The 18,713-nt window shown below is 46.1% G+C and overlaps 1 protein-coding gene across 1 annotated transcript in view; it reads right to left on the bottom strand.

Moving 5' to 3' along the window:
• LOC121009553 (catenin alpha-1) overlaps positions 1–18,713 on the bottom strand; it is a 120,096-nt gene that overhangs the window by 71,535 nt on the left and 29,848 nt on the right. The window contains exons 6-9 of the mRNA XM_040442765.1: positions 15,815–16,078; positions 14,470–14,673; positions 1,468–1,548; positions 629–781 (exon numbers count right to left, since the gene is read on the bottom strand). Of these exons, the coding sequence (XP_040298699.1) occupies positions 629–781; positions 1,468–1,548; positions 14,470–14,673; positions 15,815–16,078 (702 nt within the window). The remainder of the gene's footprint in view (positions 1–628; positions 782–1,467; positions 1,549–14,469; positions 14,674–15,814; positions 16,079–18,713) is intronic.

The raw sequence follows: 18,713 nt of genomic DNA, 5'->3' as shown, positions 1-18,713 counted from the left end.
GTGAAAAATAGTCAAAAAATATATAGAAATGTGGCATTATCATTGTACAAATAATAAAATTAGGATATACGACAGTGAACGACGTAAATAAATTCCATAAAATAATGTAAAAATTACAGTTTTTTTTAATCTTTCCCCCTAAAATTTAAGTTATTTAATACACTATATATACCCCAAATGGTTCCTAAAAACCTACTAGTCTATGTCCAGCATAGACTTCTATGATGACGGAATGCAAAATGGAATTCTGTGGTGCATGCCGTCATAGAATTACGTTATGGTCCGTGGTAATGGAATCCATTATGGAATTCTTAGATAGCCCGAACGCCAAATCGCAAGTTCGCTTAACACTACCTACAACCCATCCCGCAAAATAAATAAATATTAGAAGGAAAAATTTAAAATGTTATGGTGGAACAGGTTACTGGTCCTTAAGACTAAAATTAATTATGTCACTAAGGGGTTAAAAATGCAATTGTGTCGTCGCCCCCCCCCCCCCCCCCCAAGTTGTGCACCAACAAGATTTACTTCAGAGACATATAAAAAATCTACAATAAAAAATATGACATTTTTAGGAGGGTTTTCCAATTTTAATGTGACTGTGAGGTCCCATATAATTTATTTTTACCTCAATAAGTTTGTTTGCATGTTCACGAAACACTTGGGCATATTCTTTGACCTCTTTCTCATTTCCATTCTTCGCAGCTTCAATCAATACAAGTAGTGGTACATTTGTCTCCAGAAAGGAGTCAGAAACATGATCCATAACAGCTTTACGCAGCTACAAAGTATAAAAATGACGGATTAAAACAAGACAAAGCAAAGAAAGACCAGCTAAAACCCAAATTGGGGGACTTAAAGGGAACCTGTCATCAACTTTATGCTGACCGTACTGAGGGCAGTATAAAGTAGTGACAGAAATGCTGTGTGTCACTCATGAGCTAATAGTAAGTGGTTGCAGAGAACCAGCATCATAATTATTGCAGTTCAGGCCTTGAAAGGAGTCAAATCTACCTGAGAAGAGTCATGGTTATTCATAATCTCCTGCACTCTAACCCATCTGCTGATGGTTGGCGGTTCTCTCCTAGAGATAAAGAGAGAAAACTAGGTAGAAGACTGTCAGTCATCAGCCATAACCATGACTCTTTTCCAGGCCCAGTTTGCAATGTTTGTGATGTTGGTTCTGGGCAACCACTTACTTTTAACTCCTGCTGATCACCTTTCCTCAGGCACCTGAAGTAAGTGCTGGAATCACAAAACTCCATTTACTGTATCATGGATGGAGTTACTGGAATGCAGGTTCAACTACCCAATGGAGGGAGCTGTGAACTTCCGGCAGGGGGGCTAAACAGCTGATCAGCAGGAGTGTGGTGAGTTGGATTCCTGCCAATCAGATATTAACGTAATAAGAACAATAGACTTTCTTTACTCACATATGGATATATTGGTTATTGTTTTATTACTTACCTGTCTGCGCAGGTCTCGTGTTTTTCTTGTCATCTTGTCTATTGCAGAGTTTAGCGCATCACTTCTTTCCTTTCGTCCAGTCTAAAAAGATATGTAAGAAATACAAGAAGTTGTGTAAAATGTAGACACAAATTTTTGTGCTTGACCTATGGACACTATCAGCGCTACTGGTGGGTCAATTTAACAACATTTAATTTTTTTTCTGGATAATTTTCTGGAAAATTTAACAACCAGATGGATGATGCTGTGTTCTTTAAGTTCCACTTTATCCAACTCTCATTCATAACTCTCCCTCTTCTATCCTGTATTCATCTTGTATCCTTAGTGAAAAGATTTGACTGCAGATATTGCATTGTTATATCCCTATTAGTCAACACACTGCTGCGACAGTGTAGTTTATACACATTTCACCGCAAAAAATGTACTCTTATACCTGTGTTAGTGAACACATAGTTCAAAATACATTTTACCACAAACATTGCATTGTTTTATCTGTGTTAGTGAAAGCATTACTGCATCAGACCTGATTCATGATTTATAAAGGGCACCAAAATTGGGCCTGAAACGTTGCAATAACATGTACCACTGATGTTGAAAAATCTATAAAAATACTAATTTTTTGCAGATCATTTGGTGTGCTGTCTCAAAATCCAATATTGAGGACTTGAGAAAGTGGCAATGAGGGCAAATACAGAGCAGGGAATCAAGGCGCCTATCATGATATATCACATACTAATAAAAGTGGCAGGGAGTATGAGGACTATGATGATTACTGTTTGTTGGACAGGACCTGGGAGAAGGAGATATTACAGAGGAGGCGGGCGGTGGAAATAATCAAAAAGCAGAGGCAACATACTGCCAGAACCTCCCAAAAACAGAGCAAGTCTGTCCTCTTTCTCCGGCAGCCGGTCCACATTCCCAAGCAGTACAGTGTACTTGCCATCATCAGCTACTTGTTCTCCTGCTCAGAATCCTCCACTTTTAGACATACATAACTGTTTGCGACCAGCAATTTGCTTGTGTGCAAACTCCCACCTGGCCAAGTTGCCAGTGCAGTTGCTGCTATGCCACTTACTTGTGGTAAGGGTGGCGCATTTCTGCACCTTAACCAAAATTTCATTCTGTGGCATGATATTTATACTTTTGACCAGCTATCCATTTTTTTTTTTTTTAAAAAAAACAATTGTTCAATTGTTTAAAATTGCAATTCTCACTGTGCAGCAAGGTGTTACCATGGATACCCGGGGCAGCTGTTTTGGGCAGGGACAATATATGACTTTTACAGCCCAGTAGTTCAATGTTTTTCTCAGCAATGGGAAGGCAGCACCAAGGCTAGGTTCTATTGGCACCCCCACGTTTGTGTCAGTTTGGCTCACACACCAGACTATTATCTGCCTCATCCACATCTTACTCCATGGAGAACCTCTCATCCTCAACAGAAGCCGTCAAACGAAGAGACCTTAAATGCTGATGGAAGACCGGACGCTGCAAAAGAAGGTTGTCTCTGAGTGGCAGCAACCAAGGGACGTCACCTACAAGGAGAATGAGGTCGGCGTACCACGCGCGATGGGGCCAATAGGGAGCGACTAGGATTGTCGGAATGCCCTCCATCCTGATCTTCCGTAGAACCCTGGGTAGGAGGGGGAAGGGGGGAAACACTTAAAGGAGGGAGAACCCCCTGCCAAGGGGAGATCAGGGCGTCCACGCCACATGCTTTCGGATCTCTTGCTCGGGAGAGAAAGATGGGAAGCTTTCGATTGAGTCTCGAGGCTATCAAGTCCACGTCCGGGCGACCCCAACGTACACAGATCACCTCGAACACCTCCGGGTGCAGGGACCACTCGCCCGGATCTATCGTCGTCCTGCTGAGGAAGTCCGCAGTCCAGTTCTCCACACCCGGGATGTAGATTGCTGAAATTGCCGGTACGTGGGCCTCCGCCCACCGCAAGATCTTGGCAGATTCCTGCATCACCGCAGAGCTGCGTTTATCCCCCTGGTGGTTGATGTATGCCACCGCCGTGGCGTTGTCCGACTGAACTCTGACCGGGCGACCCCTTAGGAGATGGGTCCAGTGCCGGAGGGATAGAAGAATCGCCCTGAGCTTCAGGACATTGATCGGAAGCTTGGACTCCGACCGAGACCATGTGCCTTGGACTGTACTGGGAGGAAAAACCCCTCCCCAACCTTGCAGACTGGCGTCGGAGGTAACAACTATCCAGTACATTGGAAGGAGGGACTTTCCCAGAACTGGAACCGACAGCCACCAACAGAGGGACGACCTCACCTAAGGAGAGAGGCGGATGGGACAGTCCAGACTCTCGGACGATTTGTCCAAGGAGGACAGGATTGCTCTCTGGAACATGTGAGAGTGGAACTGGGCAAAGGAAATCGCCTCGAAACAGGCGACCATCTTCCCTAACACCTTCATGCAGAGGCGGATGGATGGGAGCCTGCAGTGGTTCGAGTAGAACCCCTTGAACATCTCTGCTGGGAACCGGAGAGATGACTTCCCGGTCTAGGCGGGACTGAATGGCCTGGGAGAAGGTTGCCGCCTGCTCAGGGTCCCGTGGAGGACGGGATTGGAAAAACTTGTCTGGGGGGAGGAACGAGAACTCAATGTAACCTGAAAATACAATTTCGAGTGCCCAAGCGTCTGAGACGTGGGTCCGCCAGACATCCTGAAAGATGTTGGGTGGGGGCGCACCTTCAGGCTGAGGATTGCTTAGCCGCAGAAGGTCGAGCGGCCTGAGCTCTGGGACGCCATGATGGTTGTGCCTGAAAGGACGGCTTTTTGCGCCGATACTGGGAGGTAAAACTCCGCCCCCCGCGGAAGAGCTCGCCGCGGGGCAGGAACTAACAAATCGGCAAAAGGGCCTACCACGGGAGGAACCTGACCTGGCGTGCAATGCACGCTTCGCTCTAGGTTGTGGGAGATAGGTGCTCTTACCTCCCACGCCCTCGGAAATAATTTCGTCCAGCCGGGTCCCAAAGAGATGGGCCCCCCGCGAAGGGAAGTCCGGTTAGGGAGCGCTTGGAAGTTGCGTCCGCTGCCCACACTTTTAGCCAGAGCTTGCGGCGTAAGGTGACTGCAAGCGCAGAAGAGTGCGCAATGAGGGTGCCTGCGTCCAAAGACGCCTCGGAGAGGAACTTCCCCGCCTGGGTGATCAGCTGTGCCAAGGACTGGAGGTCCTGATCAGGGACCTCGGAAACCAGGTTCTGGTCCAGCTGGCTGCCCCACTCAGAGATCGCCTTTGCCACCGCCTGTAGCTGCAAGGAGGGATTTCGTCAAGGATTCCATCCAGCGATCTTCAGGAGTCTGAAGGGAGGATCCATTGGCTACAGGAATAGCCGTATTTTTGGCTAGCCGTGCCACTGGTGGGTCGACCTTGGGAGGGGATGCCCACGTGGACACACAATCCGCTTGGAATGGATATAAAACATCCAGCTTCTTAGGGGTGGTAAAGCGCACGTCTGGGTGATCTCAAGCTTTAGAAACCACTGCAGAAAAATCATTATGGCGAGGAAACACCTTTGAGACCTGTTTTGGATTGAAAAAGGATACCCTCTATTGGTCAGTGGAGAGGGAATCATCCTGCACCTAAAAGGTGTCAAGGATAGCAGCAATGAGGCTATCTACGGTGGAGGCAAACTTGGAAGGCTGCTCCGTATTCATGTCCAAATCAGAATTCTCTACCTCCCCTTCAGACGGTAGGTTCCCAGGGGAAGAAAAGCCTGAGTGAGATCTTACACAAGGTGGAGAGGGAGATGTGTCTAAGGAGGAAACATGTCCTGCTCTAGGACGCTTTTGTGATTGCCGTGCACTGGTGGGCTCACCAGAGGCAAGTGCTCCAGGGGGAATCACCCGAGCAAGAAGCTCTGGAGGGTGCACCTGAGGGAGGTGCAGCCTGCGCTTGTGGCGGATTCTCACCCAAGCGACCCACTATAGATAGTGTGGATTGGGAGATTTTAAAGAGGTTTTCTACCACCTGAGAGATGGTTTTGGCCCAATCCGGCAACTCAGACACCAGAGGGGAAGGTGGCAGTACAGGCTCTGCCTGAATGCCTGACAAGCAGTGCAGACAGTATCTGGTTGCCCGCAAGGGAATTTTGCCTGACACATGGAGCAGAATAATGGACAGCTATTGGCAGCTTAGGGATCAGACATGATGGTTAACCCAGAGAAAACAACACCTCGAGGCTGGAGAGGGTACAGTGACCTGAGGAGAGAGGGGACAAGACTTCCTACCAGAGCCAGGAAAACGAGCTGCAGCCGGAAGAGGATGCCCGCCTAAGAAGAACTTCCTTTAGCGCTGTGGCAGGAAGAGAAGGTTCCTCCCCCTCAGGCCCCGCGATAATCCGGCTCCACCTCAGGCCTTCTCACTGCTGCCTCAGTGCGCGCGCCCGTCCTGTAACCCCCGCAGAGCCGCCTGTCACCGTTCTCCACCGGAGATTGCGACTACACCCGCCAGCTGGATGCCCTCTGGAGGGCCGAGCGCTCTCCCCCGTACTGTTCTCTACCTCCCCCGGTAACTGGGTGGACCGGAAGGGACCGTCCAGAGACCCGGCCAGAATGCCTCTCCATTAAACCACCCCCCGCCAAACCGAGTCACGCAGGAGACCGTAAGAGCTGGGATGGCTGGAAGCAGGTATTACTTATCTTGTCCTGCCGACCATCTTCACCCTTCTTCTGCCTCCAGCAGGGTCACCTCTTCAGTTAATGGCACTGTAGTGGCAGGACACTGGAAGAGGGACTTGGATAGGTGACCCTTCGGCTGGCGGGATGCAGGGGAGCGAGGCTGCCCTGGTCCACCTTGTCTTCTTGTGGGGGAAGAGGCAGTGTGGCGGACCAACACTGGCATGCTCCCCCGGGAGAACAGGGAGGCTAGGCGACCACTGTTTCCCACCTGAAGAAAAAAAAAAAAAAAACTAAAAGAAAAAATCTTCCAGGAAACCACCCTGTGGAGCAGGGAGATCTTGCCTCCTATTGACACTAGAAAAGACTGAAGCTCTTTCTCCAGGCTGGAGGGGGTATAGCTGCAGTGGGAGGGGCTAACAACTTCTGCCTAGTGTCAACGCCTCCTAGAGGACATAGCTATACCCACGGTTTCTGTGTCTCCCAATGAATATGGGCGAGAAATTTTGTCGTGCCCCACATTTTTAATAAGTACAGTGGCTTGCATAGGGTTCTGGTCATGTCAAGGAGACTGTCCTTGCACATAGATGCAGCAAGAGACGGCGGAAGAAGAACAGCTTACCCATCTTGCTGGCCGCCCTGTAGCTATTGCAGATTCATACGGAGAAAGTTACATGGAGGAGGAAGTGAAGGATGAAGAGCTGCTATTGGAGAGGGAGTAGGAGTTGCTTGTGCAGATGGACAAGGCTGATGATGATATTGGCCATGATGACCAATTATCTCAGTGGGGGCACTTCCAGAAACAACTGAGTCGTCAGGCAAGCTGGACAGGCACATCCTTACCATCAAGCAATCTTATAATAGATAGCCATGCTTATAGACCATCACTATCAAAGCAAAATCAGGGAATGTTTTCCTGTTACTGAAATGGAGGCCAAATTGCTGCATTACCAAGATACACTGTGCATGCAGCTTGCCGTCTCAGTGTCTGGCCAGGAGGCCCCTCTCTGACCCCCGCAGTCACCCACCTTCCTCCGCCTCCACTACCCACAAGCAGCAGAAGCCACAGGATAAGTCAGTTCAGTATCATCAACATGATGGAGAAATCTTTCCATGTGTCGGCCCAGACTAAGGCTTCATTCACACGTCTGTGGAACACAGTCCGTAAGATACCGGACTGGCATCCTGCTTAGTGCAGGAGCGCATGGCATCATTGGTTGCTATCTGCAAAAAAAGGGGGTTAGTCAGCAAGTCAGCACCTCCCAGTGCGCAGGTGCACGCCGCTATGGCAAAAGACCTAGAGAGAAAAAAGAGACAACGAAGCAGCACCCTGCAAATCAGATAAAGTACAATAATGCCAAAAATGATAGTGCTAATGCTACGCTTATTTATAAAGTGAGATGCTTGGCCAATGCATTTTGTACAAAACCATCTGAGCTCGTCTGCCGTACGTCAAGGCGATCTCTGTTAGACGGGTCCTAACACTAAATACTACCTGTTATGCGCCATAATGGCCGCCATAAAGTTCAGGGAGTGTTGGATCCACATGCATGCTGGATCCACTCTGCTTTTTACCATTGGAAGCTGTCTGGCACAAAGAAAAGGTATAGAGTGGGCTCGGCATGCATGTTGGTACCTGCATCCCTTGTAATGGAGGCCATTATGGCACCAAAAATGGTAAAAAGCAGAGTGGATCCAGCATGCATGTGGATCCAACACTCCCTGAAATTTATGGCGGCCATTATGGCGCATAACAGGTAGTATTTAGTGTTAGGACCCGTCTAACAGAGATCGCCTTGACGTACGTCAGACGGGCTCAGATGGTTTTGTACCAAATGCATTGGCCAAGCATCTCACTTTATAAATAAGCGTAGCATTAGCACTATAATTTTTGCCATTATTGTACTTTATCTGATTTGCAGGGTGCTGCTGCATTGTCCCTTTTTTTTCCTCTAGGTCTTTGCCATGGCGGCGTGCACCTGCGCACTGGGAGGTGCTGACTAACCCCCTTTTTTTGCAGATTTACAATGCTGGAGATGTGGCACTCCAGCGAGTCGTGCACTCCTGATTAGCCTGTCTGCCCCATAGGTTGATTTTAATTAGTTTCAGTATAAAGCTGTAGCCTGCTCTCACTACATTCATTGGAAGCTGTCTGGCACAAGGAAATGTATAGAGTGGGCTCGGCATGCATGTTGGTACCTGCATCCCTTGTAAGTAATGGAGGCCATTATGGCACCAAAAATGGTAAAAAGCAGAGTGGATCCAGCATACATGTGGATCCAACACTCCCTGAACTTTATGGCGGCCATTATGGCGCATAACAAGTAGTATTTAGTGTTAGGACCCGTCTAACAGAGATCGCCTTGACGTACAGCAGACGGGCTCAGATGGTTTTGTACCAAATGCATTGGCCAAGCATCTCACTTTATAAATAAGCGTAGCATTAGCACTATAATTTTGGGCATTATTGTACTTTATCTGATTTGCAGGGTGCTGCTGCATTGTCTCTTTCATCGTTGGTTGCTATGACGTCGTGCGCTTTGTGCTGCCGCAGTACAGTAATAAACTCGTATGATCTATATGAGTGCATTACTGTACTGCTGTGGTGGCACAAAGTGCATGGCGTCATAGCAACCAATGACGCCGTGCTCTCCTGCACTAAGCAGGATGCCGATGCCAGTCCTGTATCTCACGGACCGTGTTCCACGGATGTGTGAATAAAGCCTAACAGGAATCAGCAAATAGAGACGTACCGTCTCAACACCTAAGTTCAGTGCTGCTTGGACTCTGCATTTCTCTGGCTCATATCGTGTTCCCTGGCCCTATGGACTTCTGGGCATGCAGATTGGAGCAGTGGCCGGAACTCACTCTGTCTGCTTTCTCTGTACTGTCTTGACCATCCTCCAATATCATTTCAGAGACAGTTTTAAAAGCAGCAGATAGCATTGTTACATCCGAACAAAGTTATCCTCCACCTGTGTACAAAGCATCACTTTTGTCAAAATTAACGATGCATGGATCCATGAGGATTTTCACACACCTCCGGCTGAGGCTGAGGAACAGACCTGTCCTTGCTGACTATGCCTCATCAAGCCACTGCTTACCAATATTTTCCATTCCATATGGCTGCTGCCACCATGCCACTGCCACTGGTTTGCCTACCATATTATATGGATGCTGCTAATCCCCCTATTGCCACTTCAATTACCGCTACACAGCGGTCACTATCACTACCCCTAAACAACCACACACACATCTACTGCCCTGTCTGTTCCATGCTGTGCTGCTACCACTACTATTTCGGCCACATGCCACTATTACCCTACCCTTTCTACATCCACACTGTAATGCTGCTGCTGCCAAATAAAAACGGAGAATGTTTCTAGGCTAGTTCAAAACAAGCCACAATTTCTTCTGACAATTAAAACACATGTGTATGACTAGAGACAGAGATTCTGTCCCCATTAATGCATAATTTTTGTCACGTGTGCATAACAAGCCATTGTTTCTTATGACATTAAAGTGTGCATAAATTGGGGCACAGATCTGCCCCAGTAAAGGCATAATTTTTGGACTCTTGGTCACAACAAGCCACTATTTTTCCCAAAACACCATCTGCCCCAATAAGGGACAATTTTGGAAGCTTTATAATATGAAAAAGCCTAACATGTGTAACAGTGCAATATGTTTGTTAACATGTTAACCCCGTCAGCCATGCAGTTACCCATAGATATGAATGTCAGTGTTACTGGCATTATTTGCTATTGCTGTCATTGCATTCAAGAGCTTAAGGAGGGAGGGGAAGGAGAGGTAGAGAAAGAGCAAAAATGTAAAAAGTTTTTAAAAGTTAACCTAAAAATATAAAAATAATGAGTCTTAGGAGACCTCGGGATGCCATATACCAATTTTCAGGCTATTTGGTGCATATATGATTTGTCTAGAATCTTTTCGGAGACTAATCCAAATTTTTGAAAAATTCAACGAATTAGACACTAAAGGAACTTCAATAAGTTCGTATAGCGAACTTATAAGTGATGTAGTGTCAATTTAAGAATGTTTACCATACGTACCAAAGTAGCAGGGAATAGCACCTGAGAAACTTGCATTTGGAAAAATAAAGTAAAAGAATTAACATTATTACAGTGGAACTTTCATGTCTGAAATGTTTCCCCAGTAATGACAATAGCATACATTTGCAATGCGCTTTTCTCACAGGGACTTAAAGTGCAGGTATAGTTGTGTGGCTGAGGTAACTCCCTGGGAAGTCAGTGGCTGCTGTGTGGCTGAGGTGACTCCCTGGGAAGTCAGTGGCTGCTGTGTGGCTGAGGTGACTCCCTGGGAAGTCAGTGGCTGCTGTGTGGCTGAGGTGACACCCTGGGAAGTCAGTGGTTACCATATGGGCGCTCAATCCCATCACACACTAGGATCAATTTTGCAGGAAGCCAATTTCACTATTTGGATATTTTTTGGAGTGTTGGAGGAAACCAGAGTACCTGGAGGGTTTATGCCAGATTATAGCTAGCATACTAGTACATTTCCTCATAACCTTACAGATGGACTACTGTAATGCCCTAAATCAGTGATGGCTAACCTTTTAGAGTCAGAGTGCCCAAACCGCAACCTAAAACCCACTTATATTACGGCAATTTAAACTGAATACTACAGTCCCATATAGTATATCTTCCATGTACTTAATCATTTAGCTATAAGAGCCTGCCTAGACTCAATGTGCTGCCTGCGCTGCTCATAGTGCGCCCTACACTGATGAATGGCAGGAAAAGCCCAAGGCATATTGGTACACCTTAGACTTTTTCCAGGGCATAGGTGCCCACAGAGAGGGCTTCGAGAATTCCCCACTGCTGCCATATATATAGGCCTCCCAGACAAAGCAATATGCCGCCTCCAGCTAGTTCAAAATGCTGCAGCTAGATTGATAACCAATCAGCCCCGGCATTATCCCATAACACCCATCTTCCAATGTCTGCACTTTCAAATAAAATGGAGGATAACTTTTAAAATCTGCACGCTTTTAAAGTCATGAATAACTTAGGCCCAACTACTGTAGCCTACACTCCTTGTACCCTTAGATCAGCAGGCTCCACCACAAAACTTTTGGAGCAAGAGCATTCTGTCATGCAGACCACACTTAGTGGAATACACTAACCGGGTATATAATCACTGGACTCTTAAAATAAATAAATAAATAAATAAATAAATAATAATAATAAGACTCAAAACACACCTATTTAGTTTGGCATTTGAGGGCAAATAACGAATTTGCTTGAAGTACTTCCTCACATGGTATTATCACAAACTAATTGTCTGCTCCTGGACTCCTTGGTGAGAAAAGCTCATCACAAATGTTTGTTGTTATATAGATTTGATTATTTTGCACACTGGCAAATATGCAAGAAATTTATTAAAGGGTTTCTATCACTTCATATCACATATTTAGGTGTCAGACACTAGCGATCCGCTAGTGTCTGCTCTAACAAACCATCCTAATATGATAGGTTTTGGGGCAGCCGTTTTGCTAAAATAAGAACTTATATCTATATGCTAATGAGCCTCTAGGTGCTATGGGGGCGTCATTAGCACCTAGAGGCTCCGTCTACCTTCCTAAACTGCCGCCGCCCAGCGCGTCCCTCCAGCCCGCCCATCTCCTGCTGAATGCGATCCTCTCCGTGCGCGTCTCTGTTCTGCGCATGCGCAGTGAATGTCTGACCGCTTCCCTGCTCAGACATCTCCACTGCGCCTGCGCCGATGACATCATAGTGCTCCGAGGAACAGGCGCAGTGGAGATGTCTGAGCAGGGAAGCGGTCAGACATTCACTGCGCATGCGCAGAACAGAGACGCGCACGGAGAGGATCGCATTCAGCAGGAGATGGGCGGGCTGGAGGGACGCGCTGGGCGGCGACAGTTTAGGAAGGTAGACGGAGCCTCTAGGTGCTAATGACGCCCCCATAGCACCTAGAGGCTCATTAGCATATAGATATAAGTTGTTATTTTAGCAAAACGGCTGCCCCAAAACCTGTCATATTAGGATGGTTTGTTAGAGCAGACACTAGCGGATCGCTAGTGTCTGACACCTAAATATGTGATATGAAGTGATAGAAACCCTTTAAGAGGCCTGTGCTTCTTAACAAATATGCCGCATTTTACTACAGCACATTTTTTTTTATTATTATTTAGACTGGCATACGAAACGCCAGTCTTCATTTATCTCCCCCCATCCCCCTTCCGGCCCCCAAGTTTCCCCTTTAACCCCTAGTCCTGATGTGTACAAATTTCATAAGATGGGCAGATATCTGTTTATCGAAACTAGGGAACCCTGCGGATATGAATTAAAGGACAAATCTGCTACTACCCCTGGTTATCACCTCATTGCCCAGTCACTAACACAACATTTGCCTGATTAACTGAGGGGCAGCTCTAGAAACTGGTTTCAAGGGCAAAGTGTAACATGACTTAACAAAAATGTGTTCACAAGGTTGGGGTCAGATCTAAGTCTGAGCTGAGTATCAATTCTCAAGGAAGCATAGCACACTTGTATGAATTGTAACTACGTATTAAGGTCTTTTATTTTCCTTTATGGTCTTGCTAGTTCTGTGCGATTTTAATTTGTTCCCTCTGTGTGCATTGTACCTTTTATAATAAAGCTTAAAACTTTAAATGGGTTGTCCAAGATAACTATAAATTTGTATCATGCTCCCAAAATGCCTTAAAAATGGTCATATATTCACCTTGTCCTCTGGCACTGGTCCAGTCCTCCTCCCACTGTTTGTAGTCAAAGCTGCAGGTGTGGTGTGCAAATATATGGCACATGACCACTGCAGCCAGTGTTTGGCTATATACCACCGAGGACAGCGATTGGCTGCAAGTTAGGCCTCTTTCACGTGACCGTATGGCTTTTTCAGTGTTTTGAGGTCCGTTTTTCGGAAATACGGAAACGGAATGCATACGGAGTACATTCCGTTTGTTTTGCGGAACCATTGAAATGAATGGTTCCGTATACGGACCGTATACGGAATGCAAAAAACGGCCCGTATACGGAACGCAAAAACGTTTGTGAGAACGAGACTTTAGTTGTATATCTGTACATCACAGCTGCAGTTTTATATACAAACAGCGAGAGGAGGACCAGATCTGCGGCACAGAGAACAGAGCCAGGGAAAAAAGGCATATAAATGATCATTCATATGCATGATACTACCTCTATAAAAACAACTCTAACAATTATGCTACCCTATATGAGGGAAGCATGGGATACTTGAAAGAGTTGCTGAAATGTACCACTAAAAAGCAGATTCGACAAAAAGACAAACCTCGAAATAAATTCCAAAAAATGCATGGTAGTGTGTTTTTACACTACCATGTGAAGAACAATCAAACAAATGTATGACTTTCTCATGTTTTGTTTCTCTTTTTTTTTTATTAATTATTATCCAACTCATGTTTCAAGGTCTTTCAAAGGGTCGTGCATTGACTTACAGAATCTGGTAGCATTAGTGACAGAGCTCGTCAAGATCTCATTTGCATACCCTCTTCCCAGAATTCCAGAAGACAGTTGCCTGGCCTTTAAAGGGATTCCGTCACCTCTTTTTACCCTATAGAGATGCGGACATGCACGGCTAGATCGCCGCTAGCATGTCCGCAATATACCTGTCCCATATCTCTGAGTGGTTTTATTGAGTGTAAAAAATGATTTTATATATATATGGAGCCCAGCCACGCCCCCCCGGCGTGAGCTCGCGCATCGCGAGATTACAGCGATCTGACTTCGTGAGTAAGGAGGAGATTCGTGGATACAGGCGGTGCTGGGCTCCTTCACAGGGGGGCGTGGCTGGGCTCCAAGAAGGTTAGTACAGCCCCTTGGGCTCCTTACCAGGCTGATTTACATATAAAATCAATCATTCTTTACACTCAATAAAACCACTCAGAGATATGGGACAGGTATATTGCAGACATGCTAGCGGCGATCTAACCGTGCATGTCCGCATCTCTATAGGGTAAAAAGAGGTGACAGAATCCCTTTAAGACTCCTTACGCTGATTAAGGTGCTCTCCATAAGGTGATATAGTATCCCACAAATCCTGACCTAGACCTCTCACCCAGGTAAGCCAGTACTCTCTGCTCTGCACTGATGAGGGGTAATCACCCCAAAACAGTTGTCAGCAGATGGGGTGCTGGCTTAATGATTATCCATAAAATTATATTATCATTGACTTGGTAGCATTAGAGGGCTCATTTGCATATATTAGTTTCTGTTCCTATCAGACCAGTTCTCTTATTATTTACAAGAAAAAAGTTCCCTTATTTGCTTGAACGGAATACCACTTAACACTAAGAAGTAAGTAAAAGTCCTTACATTTCCCATATATTCTGACAGAAGATCCTGCAAAGCCTGTCGAACAGAATTACATTCAGCTACTATTCGCTCCCGGCGGTCATCACGGGTGCAAGAGGAGTCAGCCATAAGAGCAGCTCCACTAATGATACTTTCTAATCGTTCCTCCAATGATGGTCTGAATCTCTCTTCACTGAAGCCAAGAGGATCCACAATGATTTGTTTCTGAAAACATGCAACAAAAAAATAGTTAGGAATTCATTTTACTTAACCAATACATGTGTTCAAAAAATTATATAGATGTGACATCTTTTTCAGTTTTCAAATTGTTTTCTCTCTTTCCCAACCTTCAGACTTTCTGTAAATGTTCAGAATCCTTATGTCTTCTTTCACACTATCATTATGAGTTCTGGCAAAGAACAACCTGCCGACCTCTCGGACTATAATCAGGGGCAGACTGGCTATAGACCTTACAGGGAAATTTCCTGGTGGGTAGATCCCAGGGAGCCGCCCAAACCCTCCTCTGAGTGCATAGCTATCTGACGCTCTCAGCATTAATGCTAGGTGCATTAGGTACTTATGCACCTGGCTGGAAAGGAGCCTCCTGCATTCAACTGTAGTGCAGCTGGGGCGACAGTATTTTAGGCTGGACTGTGGTATTTGGTATTCCTCCCTCACTCAGTTCAGTCATTTGTCAGCAGCACATCCCTGGTTACACAGGGAGATGTGCTGCCAAATAATTCCTCTTTCACCATGATGGGTAACAAGGAAGGGAGAGGCGCTCATAGGGTAGTATGTATGATAAACAAGTATATTTAGGATGATTAGGCTCACCTTATGTGGTTGTGCAAACGTAGGCACAACCCTAGTGTACACTGGTGGTAGTTGGAGGTCGGTGCTGCCAGTGTCGTCTAATCCTCACTTAGAACGGGTTGCCAGCCCCTGGGAGGTAAGTAATGATACTGAAAAGGGTGGGGCCTACATGGAGACCCACACCCTCCGTGAAGGCACTTTGTCGCCGCAAATGAACGACCAAGCGAATAAGGATGTGAACTTCTGTTTATTCAAGGATGGTCATCCTTATTCGCCTGGTCGTTCAGTTGCGCCGACAAAGTGCCTTCACGGAGGGTGTGGGTCTCCACGTAGGCTCCACCCTTTTCAGTATCTTTCACCATGATGAAAGATGTAAATTAGCTGACAAATGGGTGCTTGATTATTTCTTGGCTGGTCGGTGGTAAGATTATATGGGACAATTATCGCAAGCAAGTGCTCCTATCATGCTCCCACATGGAGTGTGTATTCCCACAGTGAACAATTTTGTCTGAAATTAGCCTAAGTAAACGGCTAGGTAAAATTAAAAATTTACATCAAAATTGTTTAGCGCAATAGCTAGCTCTCCTCCTCCATGCTGTGCAGCGATTTCCTCAGATGATGTGGCTTGTGCTGCATTAGAGATGCCAGTGACTGCTTGCTGGAGTTGTTTATAGATCAAGTCCCTGTTTGCTTTGTAAGCAGCTACATCAGGATGTTGCAGACATGCTTGGGAAGCAGTATAAAGAATTGGGATATTCTTCTGCAGGATTCCACGAGCTGCAGCCATCTGATCTCTGTGCCCCACATCTTTTAGCTCCTAAAATAAATAAATAAATCCACTTTTAAAATAAAAGCAAATCCACCACACAATTGACAAAATAGAAAAAAGGCTATGAAACTATAAGCCAGTGGAGTCTAGTGGAACAAGGTACAAAGAATAAAATAATCCAAACACTGCTGATAGACAGTGAAAAACAACTCCCCTCGAGTAGAATTAGCAGACTAAATACAAATAAATTGTCATATACTGTATAACCTCAAATGGCAGTACTCAGTGTGTGTAAGGAGGTTATCACCCAGGGGTTAGGCCACTTTCACATCTGCGATTTTGCTTTATGGTTTTGACATCCGGCATGAGATCTCAAGACCACAGCAAACCGCTTCTGTTATAATAATACAACTGGCTGCATCCGTTCAAAACAAATATATCGAAAAATGAAAAAACTGATCTGGCTCCATTGACTTACATGGTTTTTGGTGCTGGATTCGGCATCTTCAGTTTCCAATGAAGCACACAAAAACACTGCTTGCAGTGATTTTTTGTGTCCGGCATGGGAACGCAACAAACCGGAAAGGAATGCATTCTGGTGCACTCCATACCGGTTTGTTCAGTTTTTGAGACCCTGGTCATGATCTCAAAACCGGACAGCACAATGCAGATGTGAAAGTAGCTTTACTTTTATGTATCATTTATTTTCATTATATTTCAAGCATGTGGCAAGGATTGTGAAGGATTTTTCCTTTTACTATTAAAGGAGTGTCACCAGCGACCTCCCTATCTAATTATCTGCATAGACACATTGCTGTAGTTCACCTAACTAAATGTCCCTTTACACGGGACGATATTACAGCAGATTGTCAGGAAGGAAGCATTCCTTCCCGACAATCTGATATTCCTTCCCGACTCCTGCATAACGGAAACTGGATGGATTCGTTATGCTGGCCATAGACTTCTATTATGACGGAATGCATAACGGAAAGCTTCCAAAGGCATTCCATTATGAATTCCGTCCTTGAATTGCATTATGGTCCGTGGTAACGGAATCCAAAACGCAATTCAGCATATACCTGAACTTCAAAACTTGAAGTTTGTCCATCCCATCTCCTGATTTTTCAATTTAAATAACTATATATCCACCCTATCATCCTCCACCTATCACCTGTGTGGGAATTCGCTCTGGTAGTTGGGATAAGCGGGTGCAGTACAGACGCAAAGTACAAGTTTGTAATTCAAATGTCCGTGTTTATTAACACATAAGGTCAAACAAATACACTCTTTGCAAGGGTGGGGTTTGTTCACACCGAGTAGAAAGTTCGTGCATAACAAAACGTCACCTTGTCGGCGGTTCTGCCTCCAGCAGTTCAAATGCAGGCTTTAGGTGGCCTGCCCTCACAACACACAGGTCTCAGCTTTTCAGCCCAGCACAGGGCTCAGTTCCCACACCAGCGATTACCTCTCTCTCTGACAGAGGAGCTCTGGCAATCACTCCCAGCTGACACTGCCGGCTGGGATTTTTATAGGCCAATCAAGACTCGGCCTGGAACGTGGGGAGTAGTCACCCACCCAGCACTTTTGACTACTCCCAGTAAGAGCTGTCCTGGATTAGCTATACAGCCATACTAAAATAGAAAAGTGTCAATCAGCATTAGCTGCCGCTGACACCTGAAAATATCGGCTCTTACTTCACAGAGGAGGCTCTTACTTCACCGAGGAGGCTAGGAACCTCGGTGACACATACCTTCCGTCAACGACAAACCCTTGCGCCTTCCTACACCTGGTAGACTCTATCACACAGGATAGGCTTAGATACACACCTAGTTTTGACACAGGCTCAGGAGACAGTATAGGATTAGATATAGAGGCAGAGTGGACAGTATCGGACATGATAGGCGTACAAGACAGCATCATACAAGAAAGGATTAGATTTAGGGCTGCAACGATTAATCAAAGTTGTCGATAATATTCGATAACCTCTCCATAACAGTGCCATCCACAGATCCCCTTCCCCATAACAGTGCACAGATCCCCCTCCCCATAACAGTGCCATCCACAGCTCCCCCTCCTCATATCCACATAATAGTGCACAGATCCCCCTCCCCATAACAGTGCCATCCACAGACCCCCCCCCCCCATAACAGCACCATCCACAGATCCCCCATAACCATGTCCATCCACAGATCCCCCCCATAACAGTGTCCATCCACAGGTCCCCCCCAAAACAGTGTCCATCCACAGATCCCCCCAAAACAGTGTCTATCCACAGATCCCCCCCATAACAGTGCCCATCCACAGATCCCCCCCTAACAGTGCCATCCACAGATCCCCCCCTAAAAGTGCCATCCACAGATCCCCCCTAACAGTGCCATCCACAGATCCCCCCTAACAGTGCCATCCACAGATCCCCCCTAACAGTGCCATCCACAGATCCCCCCCCTAACAGTGCCATCCACAGATCCCCCCATAACAGTGTCCATCCACAGATCCCCCCTATAACAGTGTTCATCCACAGATCCCCCCCCCATAAGTGTCCATCCACAAATTCCCCCCCCCCCCCCCCATAACAGTGTCCATCCACAGATCCCCCCATAACAGTGTCCATCCACAGATCACCCATAACAGTGTCCATCCACCGATCCCCCATAACAGTGTCCATCCACCAGGGTGGATTTGA

This window comes from Bufo bufo, chromosome 1 (genome assembly GCF_905171765.1).
Source record: "Bufo bufo chromosome 1, aBufBuf1.1, whole genome shotgun sequence".
Lineage (NCBI taxonomy): Eukaryota > Metazoa > Chordata > Amphibia > Anura > Bufonidae > Bufo > Bufo bufo.
The sequence above is the reverse complement of the archived record's forward strand: the minus strand, read 5'-3'. Positions and strand labels throughout refer to the sequence as shown.